At 42.6% G+C, this 16883-nt stretch overlaps 1 protein-coding gene across 1 annotated transcript; it reads right to left on the bottom strand.

Annotated features, from left to right (window-relative positions):
* Positions 1-587: 587 nt before the first annotated feature.
* FABP5 (fatty acid binding protein 5) lies at positions 588-4941 on the bottom strand. The gene is made up of 4 exons (XM_079722644.1): positions 4802-4941; positions 2263-2435; positions 1779-1880; positions 588-828 (listed from the first exon to the last, which is right to left on the bottom strand). The coding sequence occupies exons 1-4, from the start codon at positions 4878-4880 to the stop codon at positions 775-777; spliced, it is 408 nt and encodes a 135-aa protein (XP_079578770.1). The 5' UTR covers positions 4881-4941; the 3' UTR covers positions 588-774.
* Positions 4942-16883: the final 11942 nt, after the last annotated feature.

The raw sequence follows: 16883 nt of genomic DNA, 5'->3' as shown, positions 1-16883 counted from the left end.
GAGTCACTAGAATTCTAGTTATTCTTTATATATACACACAAGTATTTCATTCAGAGCTCAATTACTTTTATGGCTTTTGTTAATGAGCATACTATGTGCTTTCAAAGCTGAGTGTTTCTTGTCACAGTGAGTGCAATGATTTGTCCTTGTGTTCAGATATACCTTAACCTCTGGAAGACTGCCTGGCACATGGTAGGTCCTCAGAAAGTTTATTAAATGAATTTCTGGCTCAGAATTCCTGAGTAATAGTTACAAGCATACTATTAAAAGTATGATTATTAGTCAATGATGGTGATTTAACCTTTATTCTAATATTTAAATTATAAAGTTTATTTATGTAGCTATTTTTCAATGAGAACAGTCTCTGCCACAAATTTAAGATTCTTGAGTTGATACAAAGTTCAAATAGCATAGGGCAAGATTAATGATTGGTAATTTATTTGCCACAGAAGTAGCTCTACATATAAATTACTAAAATATAATCTCAATATGGTAACCTCAAGGCTACCCCAGAATTTATTCCATTCATAAATGTTAAAACTCATCACTAAATTCCTATAAAGCTTAAAAAAAACATGCAAAACTGGTATAGCACAAACAGATTTATTTACTAACCAAAGAGATGATCCTAATTAAACCAACACTTTGAAATAGTTAAAGTAAAATGTTTGTGATAAAGATAATTGAACACAGTAATGAAAAAAAAAGCAGTATGGAGATTTGCTCATTGAACTGAGCTTGTTCAGCTTCCTATCCAAAATGATGATGAAATTTTTACTCTACTTTTTCATAGACCCGAGTACAGGTGACATTGTTCATGGTACATACCTAGGAGAAAGAGTGATATTAGAAGAGTCAGGTTAGTCTTACATCACAGAGCAATGGTGATAGTTAAATGCTAGGAACACAATCCTACAAAACGTTGTAACCTACTTCATAGACGAAGAAAATGCACTTTAGGATTCCTGGGTTTGAAAAGCTAGAACCTGTTATTTTGCTTATGACGTGCATATGCTTAACTGAAAACTACATATTGATTTGCAATATCTAAACTATTCATTCCGTCTCAGCAAATACTATTCCTCAAATTCAAGAAGCAGAAAAACGTATGCCTAAGAATATATAGACATTTTTTTACAAATTGAACGTTTGTGGCAACCCTGCATTGAGCAAGTCTATTGGCGCCATTTTTCCAACATCATTTGCTCACTTCCTGTCTCTGTGTCACATGTTAGTAGTTCTCACAATATTTCAAACTTTTTCATTATTATTATATTGGTTTTGGTGATCAGTGATTAGTGATCTTTGGTATTACTATTGTAATTTGGGGGCAGTTATTAGCAATAAAGTATTTTTTAATTGAGGTATGTATATTGTTTTTTCAGACATAAGGCTATTGCACACTTAACATAATAGTATAAACATAACTTATATGCACTGGGAAACCAAAAAGTCACATGACTCACTTTATTGTGATACTCAGTTTATTGCGGTGGTCTGGAATCGAACCTGCAATATCTCTGAAGTGTGCCTGAACTGTAAATGTAGCAGCAGAGCATGGACTAAACCCAGCTCCTGCTACATCCTCTAGTTCATCATCTCACTTCTCTATCTCTACAAAGGCTTTCTTAGTTATTAGTGTTTTGTATTTACCTTGTTACTTTGCAGTGTTTTTCTTTCCAAACCTAGTTCTGCTCATGATCAGTGATACAGAACACCTATGTGAACTATGAGTTCAAACAAGAAGCCCAATAAGATATAAGATGTCAGACACTTACCACCACTAATTTTCCATCTTCCACTTTTCTTGTTATTATGCTTTCCTTTCCATCCCATTCCTGATGTTGAACCAATGTGCCATCTGTAAAGTTGCAGACAGTCTGCCAAAATAAAGTATACTTTTTAATCTTCCAAAGCACAATAAAAGAGAGTTTCTGTGACTCATAACCTCCTTAACCAACATTTTTTCATCTTTTCCCTTCCGAGTCTACTTCATTAGCCCATACTGATTTCATTCATAATACAGTTTATGCTTTTCAATCTAGATGCACATAAGGGATACGCACTCTTTCTCGTGTCCCTTAAACTATTTTTACAAAATAGACTCTGTTGTGAAGCTGGTACTTTCACTAATTTGTCACAACTCAATTCATAAAACAACTTGTGACTTTTTCATTAAGTTCTTGCCTGGAAGCAGTAAGACTGTTATTAAGAGAATCTATCATTCTAGAAGCTTCTGTGATATTATAAGTTAGGACTGACCTGAGTTTTTCTGCCATCAGCTGTAGTCTCTTCAAACTTCTCTCCCAGGTTGCAGGAAAACTGTGTTGTTTTCAAAGTGCTCTCAGTTTTTATGGTGAGGTTTTTGCCGTCGGAAGTGATGATACAGTTCGGTTTGGCTATTGCACCCATTTTTCGCAGAGCTAGCCCCACTCCTGTAGAATGTTATATCATGTTAAACAACAGGAGGACCAAAGTTATAGTTTACATAATAAAAGCAGCAATTCAATTGTAATCACTATGCTGTGCATATTTTCACCTATTCACTTATCAATAACAACCGTGAACACATATCTTGTGCTCATACTTGACATATATTATTCATGGCAGCCTTATGGCAACCTTGTGGAAGGTGGATACACTGTCTCCATTTTATAGATGAGAAGGTGAGGCACTGATGTAATTTACTCAAGCTCATTCAGCTAGGGAGGGAGGGGGTTGTGAGCCCACAATGCAGGCAGGCCGTGGGCCTCCAAATAGCTCAGCCACCACGCTCTGCTGGCTTTCAGAAAGTTAGGGAAGATATCCGAACTTCTACAATTTCCTCAGTTCTGCTAACCATTGTATTCTATGACTCCAGCACACAGTCTGGCACATAAAAGGCCCCTGATAAATATTTGATTAGCAGACTATACAAAATCAACATTGATCCTGAGATACGCAAATTACACAAAGTTCTAAGAGTTAACTGCACAATCATAATGCCAGCAAACAGGAAAAATCTTATCCTCAAACAGAGTAAATATTTCAGAGCTGTGTAACTCAATTACTGTATTGATATATTTAATTTATAATCTGTGTATTTCCCCTTAATGTTAACATTTAGTAGGAAACTTAGTTCTAGGCGAAATCTCGGTTTCACAAATGAGGAGATTACAACCTAAACAGAGTAACTGACTTGATGATGAACACTCAGCCAGGCTTGAAATGTCCCCGTGAAGACTTCTCTTTGGCCAGCTCAAGGCTGGTGCCTTGTTTCGTTAGAGTCATTAGTTATTCTCACTTCGGACAAATAAAGGGCTCTGCTCTTCCTACACCCTGATTGCTGTCTAATGAATTGAGTCTTGACAACCTTCATGACTCCAGAACTCTGGAAACCAGCCATCTGATAAACACATTCGCTTTCAATGGGCAGAGAAACAGCTTTCTCCGGTCCTCACACATGTGAACAAACACAAGTGTGTTTCTTCGATTTGAGTACGTTAGGTGGCTTTACTCACAGGCTCGTAAAGACACTCAAGAGTCACCACAGAACCAGCCTTAAGCAGCCACTGTCTTGCATAAAGGTTAGTGAAGGTGTGTTTCTGAAGTACCTCAGGGCCTAGGTCTTTGTAGCGACTTCTGCACCAGAAAGCAGTCATGTTAACATTTGTGGGAGGGCGGCTTCTAAAGCATCCCCCAGTCCCGGCAGTTGTCTCAGATAGGATCTTTGCCATGCTTCACCATCCCACTTCCTAGGGGCCTGTGACAAAGGTTCATCTTTGTTTGCCAATCTACCCAGTGTCTCAACCAGCATGCAGTCGTTGTCACCGGCTCAGGAAAAAGACAGGAGAAAATTCAGCACTATTTTGAGTGACAACTTGAATCTTCCTACAGAGACTCATCCTTCCTTGGAAGGCTTTTAATAAGTCAAGTGCCTTCTGCAAAGCCACAGCCATCTTGGATGTGGTAGGAAAGCAGCCGCAGGAGGGACCGGCAGTTTCTGACCGCGGTTTCCCAACAAAGCCTCCCTGCCCTCCACGCTCTAGATGCAGAGGCCAGGGCCGCGCTGCACTGCCTCCCCATCCCCGGGCACAGTCAACCTCACTGCGCTCCTCCCACAGGCCACCCGCCAACAGGACAGCGCCGCCAGTGCCACGCCTCTGAGCGCCGCTCTGGGGCGCGGAGGCGAGGATGCCCCGATGCTCCCCGGGGAGCTGTGCCAACCCAAAGGGCCCGGCGCACCCGGAGAGGGTGGGGTGGGGGGACCTGTGGGTAGGGGAGATGCAGCCGAGAGCGGAATGGAAGCTGAAGCAGTAGCCCGGTCCAGACCCTCTAAAGGGTGTCTGCTAGAAACCGCGTCCCCGTGGAGAAGAGGGAGGGGACCCCGCGCGCCATCTAGGAACAAAGATGCGGCAGGGTGGGCAAGGCGAATGGGTGGGGCCACGACGGAGCGAGTGCGAGTGGGAGGACGGAGGCAGGATTAGGGAGGACGAGTGGTGGAGGAAGAAAAATAGGGAAAGTTAAGAGGGCTGCCTGGAGGGGTCGAAAGAAGTGAAGTTTGGGGTGGGAGGGGGGGTGAGCGCGCTAAAGGCAGGGAGCAAGTGCGGTGGCGCCCAGGGGAAAGCAGCAGAGAGCGGGGCAGACCGAGAGGCCCACGCTCTCCCCGTCGCTCGCCCGTGACGGAGGTGGAAGAGGATAACGGGGTCGGGGATAGGCAGCCAAGCACGCCCAGCCTCTGAGCCCAGCGCGCCGAAGGGGACCTAGGGACAGACAGACATACACGTGCCACGTTGCAGCGCCGCATGCTGGGGAACCTCACCTACTTCCTTCATGTATTCGTCAAAGCCTTTGCTCTCTACTAAGCACCATTTTCCTACCAGCTGCTGAATGGTGGCCATGGTGGGCGCGGGCGAGCGAGCGTGCAGAGAAAGCGAAGGAGGGTCGGGCGCCGGGAACCTGGCGTGCGGACGCCAGGCCACCGCGGCTGCTTTATAAAGGCGGAGCGCGCGCAGGGCGGCGCCCGGCGGCCAATGAGAGGAGCGCCTCGCCCGCCCGCCCCCCCGCCCCCCGCCTCCGGGCGTCGCTCCGGGGGTCCAGACAGGCAAACCCGCTCCACCTGCTCCGGCCGCGAGGACTCCTCCGGCGCCTCCTGCAAGCAGGGACTCGCCCGGCGCGCCCCACGCCACACCGGACGCCAGCCCCTGCACGTTCCCGCGCCTCCTTACGCCCAGGAAGCCAGAGGGGCTACCGGCGGACCCGGCCCACCGATCCCACGTCAAGCCGCCGCCCCTCTTCCGTTCAAAACACCCCCAAAGAATCGATTAGCCTTCGCTCCGCTCCAATGGCAGGAACTGATTGATCGGTAGTTTGATTGATCGATTGATAAACTTCTTGGCCTCACTAGTCGCTGCTCGCAGACAGGGGGCAAACCCTCATCCCACACCCTCCTGAGACAACCCGTCCTCCCCACCCTCAGGCCACTCCCGGACCAAATGGGGCCTCGGGATGGGTGTATACCTGAGTTGAGTTAGACCATTTTATCAGAAAGTGCTGGGTGGATGGAGATGTCCCAGGAAGTTGGTTTTCCAAACTCAGACTCTGTAGCAGGTATCAGCTTAAGTGACTGCCACTGCTATTAAATGTTCTCATTCAAGTATGTTTTATTATTTATATTTTCAGTTTCCCCTCAGGCTCCCAAGTCTTTAGATTCCAGCGCTTTTCCTCTTCACCTTTTATCATAATAATACCCTGTGTTTGTATGTAGAACGTGATACTTTTCAAAGTGTGCTTGTCGCAGTATCTTACTTTGTGCTCCTGGGTTTCTGTGGGAGTGAGTTGGGATGAGGTGGGGAAGTTGCCACACAGAGAGGGTAGCCAGCTTGGTGGGCATAAGGTCTATTTACTCAGGGTCTCCTTGCTGGATGCCGTACTTCCTGGCTCCCTTATATCCATTAACTGATCTCCACTAGATTTTTGCTGAAGAGTATTATCCCAACTTTCTGAAAGAGAAACAAGGCAGGGAAAGTTTGCAGAGTGGCAGAACCAGAATGCCTGTCCAGATCCTTCTCACTCTAGACCTTGTGAAATAGGTCCACAGCTGACTGCCTCTGGTTCACTCTCCTCATCAAGGGATTAAGAGTAGAGGCTGGGCTTCCCTGGTGGCGCAGTGGTTGAGAGTCCGCCTGCCGATGCAGGGGACACGGGTTCGTGCCCCGGTCCAGGAAGATCCCACATGCAGCGGATCGGCTGGGCCCGTGGGCCATGGCCGCTGAGCCTGCGCGTCCGGAGCCTGTGCTCTGCAACAGGAAAGGCCACAACAGTGAGAGGCCCGCGTACCGCAAAAAAAAAAAAAAAAGAGTAGAGGCTATAGTCCCCTGAACTATTCCAAGACACTAGCTCTTGTACCTTCCTTAACAAACTGAAATCTGAGCTTGGTTTGTCATCTCCCCGCGTGCCTCAGGACATTTACTCCCCTGCACTGTAGCCCTTTCAAGTTCCTGCCCTAATTTTAGGGTCATCCCAGTTTTCCTTGTGGTACCATTTTAATACTGAGTGACTCAGGGCTTCCCTGGTGGCGCAGTAGTTGAGAGTCTGCCTGCCGATGAAGGGGACACGGGTTCGTGCCCCGGTCCGGGAGGATCCCACATGCCGCGGAGCGCCTGGGCCCGTGAGCCATGGCCGCTGGGCCTGCGCGTCCGGAGCCTGTGCTCCGCAGCGGGAGAGGCCACAGCAGTGAGAGGCCCGCGTACCGCAAATAAATAAATAAATAAATAAATAAATGAGTGACTCGGGCCATGCAGTTGTGCCACTAAGGGCCGGTACATCACACACCTGAGGCTCTACTGCTCAGCAAACATTCACATTCTGAGGGCAGCTGAGTGCATCATTTGCTCAGCAAAGCAAGTGCTGGCTTCCAGACACTTAGCGCAGCCCACTGCCCCTCCCCCTGGAGAAACAGTTCCTATGTGTTTGGACTTGCCTTCCTAATGTGCTAGTTCAGCAAGTTTTGTCCATTGTTGTATAGAATATGGTAATAATAGCCAGGACTCAGTACCAGAGTACTAATTTTTAGATTATCATAGTCAACCATGCTATAGAAATATCAGAAGGAAATTGGCACTATAGCACTAAATACTCAGGTACTTAAATTGTTTCTATACCAGAGGCATTACCCAAAACTTAACTTTCAAGCACACTCTTTGATGTGATGAGTGTGTAGGTGAAAAATGTCCCTGTCACATCAGTAAACAAAGGGTGTTGCAACCATCAAGCCCTCAGCCACAGCAGCGTCCTGACTGTGCGCCCTGAGGGGATTCAGGATGGGAAAAAGCAAAATACTGGCCCTAGATAGTTAAGGCACATATCAAAGGTGTGATCCCAGACTGTTGCATCTTCCCATATATAGAAAAGCGTTAAATTTTTTAACTTGAGATGTCTGGTTTTCTTTAATTAACAGTAGTCTTCTGGTGCTCTATCTGGTTTTTGTTGCAAAAATTCCTCTATATCCTGGCTCCTCCTTTCCCTCTTTGGAGCATTCCCTCAGAGCTATCGGAGAGGCTGTCTTCCAGGCTTAAGTTCTCAGAAACTCCATCAAATAAAATGTAATTCTCAACTTTTAGGTTGTGCATTTTTTTGAGTTGACAAGTGGAAACAATCTTTTCGTGGTTAAAACACATCAACAAACATAAGAGATATAGGCCCAAATGCCTGTTACTGTCTCTCATGGAACAAAGAGGAAGGGCATTGTGATTGCTCTGCTACTGCGGGCAACACACTTAATCCCTTGTTCTCTGATGCCTCTCATCCCTATTACAAATACAGAGAGAGATTGAAGTCAATTATTTCTAAGGGACCTCAAGCCTAAAATTCAGATTCCCTTCCTTTCTTAAGAATACTAGTAATGGATTACAAGCTCTGAAAAACATTGAGTACTTGCTTAACCTGCTAATTAAAGTCCTGTTCTAGACTACTTAACTTGAACCCAGTATAAGTGTAAAAACAAAAACTGTTGTGAAAACAAATCTGATTAAAGTCTTGTATGACTTTACGGGACTGTGGACAAAGAATATCGCCTGCTATTTCAGTAAACAAAGGATGTTGCTGTGGCCATAAAGCCACCCCCGATGTGTGCTCTGAAGGGATTCAGGATGGAGGGAAAACAGCATCTTGGCCCTAAGTAGTTAAGGTGCATGGCAAAAGAATAATTTCAATGAGCCCATACAAAGAAAAGCACTAAAATCATTAACACGAGATGTCTGTTTTTTTGTGTTTAGCAGTAATCTTTTGATATTCAACTACATGGTTTTGTTTGTTTGTTTGGTTTTTTACCAGCACAAACTCCTCTATATCTTGGCTCTTCCCTTACCTCTTTGGAGCAGTCCCTCAGAGCTATCTGAGAGGCTGTATCCCAGGCTTAAGTCCTCAGAAAGTCAGCTGAATAAAACATAATTCTCAGTTTTTAGGTTGTGCATTTTTTTCAGTCCACGGGATGGTTGAGTATCTCTTCATTGGCAAAAGGGAGGAGAATTATCACTTGATTGAGATTAATTCCATTACAATACAAGGAACAAAGGACTACACTTTTATCCTAGCCTATCCTTACAAACAGAAGGAACTGTGCTGGTCATTAGTTTTAGTGGCAGCTCAGAGACAGTATAGGTGTCACATCATGTGTTCCTTCATGCTGGAGGATAATAACACATTATTCTTGTAGATGAAAATGGTTGAAGAGGGCTTCCCTGGTGGCACAGTGGTTGAGAGTCCGCCTGCCGATGCAGGTGACACGGGTTCGTGCCCTGGTCTGGGAAGATCCCACATGCCGCGGAGCAGCTTGGCCCATGAGCCATGGCCACTGAGCCTGCGCGTCCAGAGCCTGTGCTCCGCAACGGGAGAGGCCACAGCAGTGAGAGGCCTGCGTACCGCAAAAAAAAAAAAAAAAAATGGTTGAAGAATCCTGAATTACTAGCGACTCTTCCCCCAGTGGCTCTAGTAGACTACTAGTTATATGCAATTTTCTTTAATATCTCTAAACCTTAGTTTTCTCATCTATGGAATTAAGAAGGTAAGGATTAGACTAATTAATTTCTTAGAATCCTTTCAGTTTATGAAGTACTCCTGCAGTAGTTGATAGCCCTGAAAAATACACTCAAAATTACTCTATTTCCACCTAGTGGTAAAACGGAGTATTTCTCGCAGGTTTTCTTTGATAAGTGTTAGTAGCTTGTCAGCTTCCACAATCGCACACATACTGTTGGTGTATATCGTGTAATTTTGCTTAAGACAAGTTCCCAGCTGCAGTTTGTATAGATGAATGTACATTCCACAAAGTTAGTTATAATGTATAATCATTTCCTAGGACAGCAAGCCTTGGTGGCCTAGAAGCACACAGCTGGTAGAAAAAGAAAGAGCACCACATTAAATGAATCATTGCAGAAATTATACAAAGCAATCCGTGTTCAGACCATTGAGTCTTCTCTAAGTACATGCCCAGATGAATCCAAGAAGGAGGAGGAAAAGCAAAGTGATCACTATAAAGCATTACTTCTCGAATTTTAGTATGCAAATCACCAGGGGGTCTTGTTAAAAACACAGAATCTGATTTAGTAAGTCTCTGGGCATAAGATCATGCATTTCTAATGAACTCCCAGGTGATGCCAGTGCTTGGGTCTGTTCGCCTGCCCACTTCAATTTACACCCTTAAGTTATATAAAACTTAAAGTTATAAATTGAACAGCATGTAGTGAAATGTTTGCTTTATTCTCCCATGCGTTTTCCCCATGTTGTCTTGCCTCTTGTGTTCCTGAATTCCTCCTTTACAGCAATAGTTTCTCAGTTGAATGACTCACTTTTAATAATGAGAAACCAATCTGAGTTTCCAACGAACCACCTTCTGTTCTCTAGGTTGGCTAAACGCCATGATTTCCTACAGGAACTGGGAGCTGAGTGGGTGTTATCATTGAGGGCAACCATGATCTTGGTTTGGCTCTATCTTAGAATGTGGCTAAAGAATACTTGTGTCACAAATCTCATGTCTTGTCATCTATCTTGTAGCTTCAAAATAATAGTTAATCCCTCAGGACAAAGCTGAGGTTCCTAATGGCCTTTCTGCCCTGATAGATTAGCAGAACTGAACAGTGTTTTTGGCACAATGCAAGATATGGTGCTTATGGGTACCAGTTAGCCTTGGGACAGGTCTGACTGATGCTTGTTGTCCTGTTGTAATTATAAACAGTACTCTCTTTCACTCCAAGTATCTCAAATTGAATGATGTTGGATGAAGAGTTGTGAAATGTAATTCTCACCTATCAGGCAGTTCCAAAGCCTAAATTTCAAGTATGACATTATCATGGGACTCTAGTATCATCTAATGTAAAACCTGAAGGTTGCCTTACAGGAGGGAAGAAAGGCTGTGAGGCATAGTCAGTCCTTCTCTCTTCACCTGACCTTACACAAATATGTCATGTGCGCACTGCTCTGCTTACCCGCAAATGAAAGGCAAGCTCACGACTGACCCCTTTGATTCAAGTCAGCCTGCGTTTTTAGACCACCTAACAATTATGTGGAATAGATTGTAGACCTTGTCTTCAAGGAGTTTGTCACCTAAGCTTACACCAGTTAAGGAACTGCATTCATATATTTTTTTAAATTTAATCAACATTTAGTAAAATTTTTCAACACATTCTGAAAACTCTCAAGGGTTAAATGTCTTTGAAAATATCAGATAAATTCATTTGATAACATGAAGTGAATTTTCCATGAAGTTACCACAGAGTCTTTTGCGGGGGTTGTGCTGTGTATATCGTCCGTCCTAATTGCTTTCAATTATATCTGGAAACTCTAGATTTTTGATTGTTTGTTTGTTGGTGTGTTCGTTTGAACAGGTCATCTCTTTGGCAGCAACAAGGTGGGTGTACTAATGATCCATCCTGTTTAAAACTAATGTGCCAAATGCCACAAAGCCACCTGAGGTAACCTGTGCTCAGATTAGAAAGACCTTGTCTAGGAAATACTGGGTTAGAGATTGTGAAGCAACCCACACCAGTACCCAGCTCTCCCTTTGTTTTAGAGTTAGTGCATCGCCAAGTGAACCATAAACAGACACTTGGCTGTCCCTAAGGTTGTCGCATGTGGTGAGATACACAACCTGCATAGGAAAATCTGCCAGTGTACGACTCACAACAGGGATTCTCCACCACCCTGGCCAGGCTTGGTAAGGACCAGAAAATCCTGCTGTGTTCTCTTTCTCGTGTCATCGGCATCCTCTTTTGCAAGAAGAGACTCAGAAGCAAAGCTTAATGATTTTCCCACACATCCTCTGATACCTCTGTCTTTCCATAGAAATTAGAGGTGGATCCTAGGGGGAGAATACGGCTCTGTTAGGACAAGTTTTATTGCATTTGTTGCACAATATAAAATAGTATCACTTCTGCAGCTATATTAGCAGCACATCAAACAAAGTAATAAAAACTCTAGTCAGTCAAGAAAGGCAGATAAAGGTACCATAACAAATCCTCTGAGAAGTCACAGCCCCAAACCAGTCTTGCAACTGAAGCCTTAAACTTGTCTTGCAACCTTAAACTGAAATAGATGCTGAAACTCCCTTCTCATCTACTATTCTAGAATAGGGCCAGCTTCTGGAAAAAGGAAAGAATGTCACTTACCAGTGTCTCTTTGAACGTTACTTACTATGTGAAAGTCACCTTATGCCACTTACTATACAAAAAAAAGATTGTTTTCAAATTGAATATCTCTCCATTGTATTGTATTTTTGCATTTTGGTTGACATGATCACTTCTGAGATATATTTATAGAAAGAGAAGTTGGGCTCCATTACAGAACAGAACATCATAACTGCCTAATATCTCGTTTGAAAGCAAGTGGGGATATAAGTCAGAATTGGAAACAAGATAAAAATCGCTTGAGAATTCAACAAACCTTTTAGTAATCACTTTCCAGTACACATGAATCTTGTGAAGAATGTAACAAGTTTCCTTTTGCTTTCATCTTTCCTGAGCAAGTGGCAGCAGCTCCTCGTTTCATAGAGCAAGGCTCCAGTTCTTTCACACGCTGACTTTCACAACCCCAAGGCTTAAGGCCTGGGTGCTCTGAGGGAATCGAACTAGTTCAAGTCAGTTATGCATATTCAGAAGTAAAACTTGATCTCTGGTGCCCACACCCAAGTCATAGCATTTTTATTTGCATATTTTGGCAGTAATTTCCGATCGGACCTGATCTCTGCCCGATTAGCTGTTATTAGTTGAGCAGACGTATTATAAGTAAATCCTTTAAAGTTATATAGTTTCACTTCTGAATAGGGACGTGTGACTTGAATTCAGAACTAAAGGAGAACCTTAAAATCTTCAAGTTTGCAGGAATTATAGATGCCTTCGACTTCAATATAAGTCCGTTAAGCAGCCGCATAGCACAGGGAGATCAGCACGGTGCTTTGTGACCACCTAGAGGGGTGGGATAGGGAGGGTGGGATGGAGGGAGATGCAAGAAGAAAGAGATATGGGGACATATGTATATGTATAATTGATTCACTTGGTTATAAAGCAGAAACTAACACACCATTGTAAAGCAATTATACTCCAATAAAGATGTTAAAAAAAAATGAAGGTAGGAGAATTTTCTTTTTTTTTGGTCTCATCCAAGCCAAAATATTATTCATCAAAATAAAACTAATGACCTGTTATAGTTAGTGAATTTCTAGAGCCATTTTGCCAAAAGCAAGCAAAGTATTTGTGGTATTCACACCAAATCCCAACCAAAGTAGTGGTCAGAAAAGCCACTGTGATAGATCTTTACGAGCTCTCATTTATCAGAAATTTCAATATCATTTATTATCTGAGAAGAAGACAGATTTCCAGTTGCGCAGAGCAATCTATAGCATACAAGAGGCTGGGTGAATCGTAAATAGTAACTATAGACCAAAGATTTAGGTTGTACATGGGCAATCATTAAATTCTTCCAAATAGCACTTTCACAGTATTGTGCATCCAGTTAGGCAGAAGTTAAGCTTGCTGTCAAGGTGACCCAAAACAACCTTCTCCCACAGCACTTGCCTATTGTACCCTTCACTCTGTCCTAATAGGACCACTCTAGGCACCCAGGAGCGGCTTCTGATTCCCCAGTCTCTAGGACATTGTTCACCTCTGGAATGCACCCTTCCTATTCAATCTTTTTGAACAACTTTATTGAGGTATAATTGATATACAAAAAAAAAAGTCACATATTTAATGTATATTATTTGATGAGTTTGGACCTATGCATACACCCTTGAAAGCATCACCACAATCAAGGTAATAAACATATCCATTACCTCCAAAAAAAAAAAAAAAGATTCCCTTAATACAAATAAATCCAGTCTCTTATTTAAATCCTTCTGGTGATAGAGACCTTGCTTCCCTATCAAGAAGCCCTTTGTGTGTTTAATTGGGAGAAAGCAATGATCACTATTGTGCTGAAATCTGCTTTCAATAATTTCTAGCTATTGGTCTTAGTTTTACCCTCTGGAGTAACGTAAAATGTCTGCTCACTTATTGTCTCATGGTGGGCCTATGAGGCCTGTATGTATCTGATGATGATACTTCATCCACATAAAAAATTGCTTAGAGATCCAAATATATTATACATAAATTACTTTGGAGAAAGAGAGAACTATAAATAAAATTCTATAAAATATACGTTACGTGTGTATGTGTGTATATACGTGTGCATGTACATATATGTATATGTGTGTATGTGTATATATATTCTCTCTCTGTGTATATATATACATACATAGAGAGACAGGTATTAATTATAGCAAAAGGAAGAGTGAAAAAGAACAGTAATTCCAATTACATTTTTTTTTTTTTTTTTTTTTTTGCGGTACGCGGGCCTCACTGCTGTGGCCTCTCCCTCTGCAGAGCGCAGGCTCCGGACGCACAGGCTCAGCGGCCATGGCTCACGGGCCCAGCCGCTCCACGGCATGTGGGATCCTCCCGGACCGGGGCACGAACCCGTGTCCCCTGCATCGGCAGGCGGACTCTCAACCAGTGCGCCACCAGGGAAGCCCACATTTTTAATTTAGAGTAAGCTAGAGGTTAGGAAGGACAAAGTAATAATGACTCCCAAAACTTGTTTAACATGACTATTACAAAACATTCAGAAGAAAAATCGTTTCCATTCTACTCAGCATAATTAGAATATTTCATAATCCAACTGCAGCTATTGTCTGAATGCAGTTTTTCCAGAGTAAGCAATAACATAATCCCAAATTACAGGTTTACCAAGAATATCAAATATATTCAGTGATTAAGTACTAAAAACACTTCATAGAGAGAAATATTAAAGTGAAAAATAAGAGAAGGGGATTAGCCTAAAATTATTTCTAGCAATTTATATTTGGCCTATGAGAATAATAATTAACAACTGATGATTAGAGCAATACTAGTGTATGGATTTTAAATAGCTTTGGGAAATTTAACACTAAAATTAATTATGTGGTTGTTTGGCCTCCACCCTTATTCCTCAGGAAAACCATATATCATAATAATAATATGTGTCATAAACACACACACATACACAATTTGCTCACTATTTAAAGTGTCACGGGGCCTTTTAGGTTCCTTAGAGAAGCTTTTTTTTAAGTGTCATAATCGTTGTGGTCTCAATTCTCCTTTGCCTTCACTTCAATTGTATAAGCTTATCTCAAAAAGATCGTTTGAGAAATGAGCTAGAGCAACTTTTGTCTATTTCATAACCCTGTGCTTCAATTTTTATTTTTTTATTTTTTGCGGTATGCGGGCCTCTCACTGTTGTGGCCTCTCACGTTGTGGAGCACAGGCTCCAGATGCGCAGGCTCAGCGGCCATGGCTCACAGGCCCAGCCACTCCGCGGCATGTGGGATCTTCCCGGACCGGGGCACGAACCCATGTCCCCTGCATCGGCAGGCGGACTCTCAACCACTGCGCCACGAGGGAAGCCCCTGCTTGCTTCTTGCACAATGAGAAGTTCCATTCTTTGAACCTGCCAGTTACACATGTATTGACTTAACGTTTGTGAAATGTGCAAGTTACTCCAGGTTCCTCCTCCTTGCTTAACCCCACTCTTTCTTTGCTTCTTTTTTCCCATGGACGAGGGGGTTTCTACCGTTTCTTGAAATAATTGCCAGGGTTGTGCCGAACGTATTATAGAAATCAATTAAGTCAACTGATGTCACTGAAAGCTAATGGTAAGAAGACAGTGTCAGTAGATTTGAGCATGAAAGCCTCACTTTTAGGTTACTGGGTTTGTTGTTGTTTGTTGTTGTTGATTTCCATCACCAGACACGTGATGATGACAGCACCATCCCTCATATGACTCCATGTGCAGAAGACAGGTAATTAAGAATATTGATCCTCTATTAGAAATTGGTGAATTAGAATTGACCATTCATGTCATTAGAAAGAAAAAGAAAAAAAGAGACAACCAAGAGGTTGAGAATGGATTCTGTGATCTAAGAAACTTTGGGTGCTAGAAATACCATGGAGATTAAGCCTCTGTTAACCTTCTGTTTATTAGGGATTACACTGCCTTTTCTTCTTTACCACTTAAGGTACGGGAGGCAGGGAGGAGAGGTTCTCTTTGAAGGCTACAAGTTTAACTTGTTTGTTCAGTTTCTCTTCACATCAGCAAGATGAAAAATGATGGATACATACTTATTACTCATAAAAAAAAGTCATTCTCTTTTATTCTCCACACCATCTCCACACTCTCACCTAACTTTTCAGAGACAAGTTAAAGTAATAGATCCATTTCATTGTGCAAATGTACTTCTGGAATTGTCCCTGGCACCTAGGATTATCTAAGGTAAATGACCATCTCTCACAGCTTTTCTCTTAAGGAAGTAAAAAGCAGGTATAGTCTATAAGAATTTCTGAAATAAGATTTATAAGAAACTTTCGTAAAAGGATTTGACCTGTTTAAAAGAAACGCGTCAGAAGTTTTAGGCACCTGTTGTCAGTTCACTTAACCCTACCTTCTAGAGTGGTGCATTGCAGAAGTTCTGGCATCCTTAGAACTTCCATCCAAACACTATGATAACCACATAACCAATCAGGAAGACCTCAGCATTCATTTTTGCTGTGACCACAGCACAGCATCCGGGCTTAATGTGCCTCTACCTTCTGAATGGCTTACTGTGGCATTGTTCTTTTCAGACCAATGAATCGACAACAATACAAAGATGATTTTAAAGTGGTTACTCACACATGAGATTTTCACACTGGGGCCCTGCCATAGGTTATTAAATTGTCTCCATTTACAGCATACTCTAGAAAACAGTTCCAGCTAGAGAGCTAACACTTGCAGCGAGGGAGCAGGTCACAATGACTAGAGTCCAAAAAGACAGCTGAATCACCATGGGTGGAATAAATTAAATCTGCACTAGGACAGAGGTGATGCTTCCTCTGAGCACCCAACCTTATTAACAAGTATCAAAAATCAGGACGAAAAGGTAGGGTAGGAACCCTCACATGGCTGGTAAGATTGTACATTAGGACAGCCAATTCAGGAATCTATTTGGAATTATCCACTACAGCTGAACCTTTACACCAAGAGACATACAAAAATGCTCATGGTGGTGTTATTTGTAATAGCATCCGCCCCCCACCCCCACCCCAAATGGGAAAAACTCAAAGGTTCACAACAGTAGAATGAATTTTTTAGTGTGATATATTCATACAGTGGAATAGTATTCAGCAGCGAATATGAAAGAACTATGGTGACTTGCAACCACTTGGATGAATTTCATAAACATGTTGAGCGAAAGAATCTACACAGAGATTAAAAACGTGAATATTCTACTTATTAAAAATTCAAGGGAATTCTCTGGCGGTCCAGTGGTTAGGACTCTGCATTTTCACAGCTGGGTTCAG

Source organism: Hyperoodon ampullatus (genome assembly GCF_949752795.1).
Source record: "Hyperoodon ampullatus genome assembly, chromosome: 17".
NCBI classification, from domain to species: domain Eukaryota; kingdom Metazoa; phylum Chordata; class Mammalia; order Artiodactyla; family Ziphiidae; genus Hyperoodon; species Hyperoodon ampullatus.
This window is presented reverse-complemented; position numbering and strand designations above follow the sequence as displayed.

What these genes read in the sequence shown, in the direction of transcription:
- FABP5 (XM_079722644.1), bottom strand. Translation starts at nt 4,880, where the DNA reads ATGGCCACCATTCAGCAGCTGGTAGGAAAATGGTGCTTAGTAGAGAGC. An exon ending in CGAATACATGAAGGAAGTAG is followed by an intron (nt 2,436 to 4,801) that starts GTGAGGTTCCCC and finishes AACATTCTACAG; the next exon opens with GAGTGGGGCTAGCTCTGCGA. An exon ending in AAGATGGAAAATTAGTGGTG is followed by an intron (nt 829 to 1,778) that starts GTAAGTGTCTGA and finishes TCTTTCTCCTAG; the next exon opens with GTATGTACCATGAACAATGT.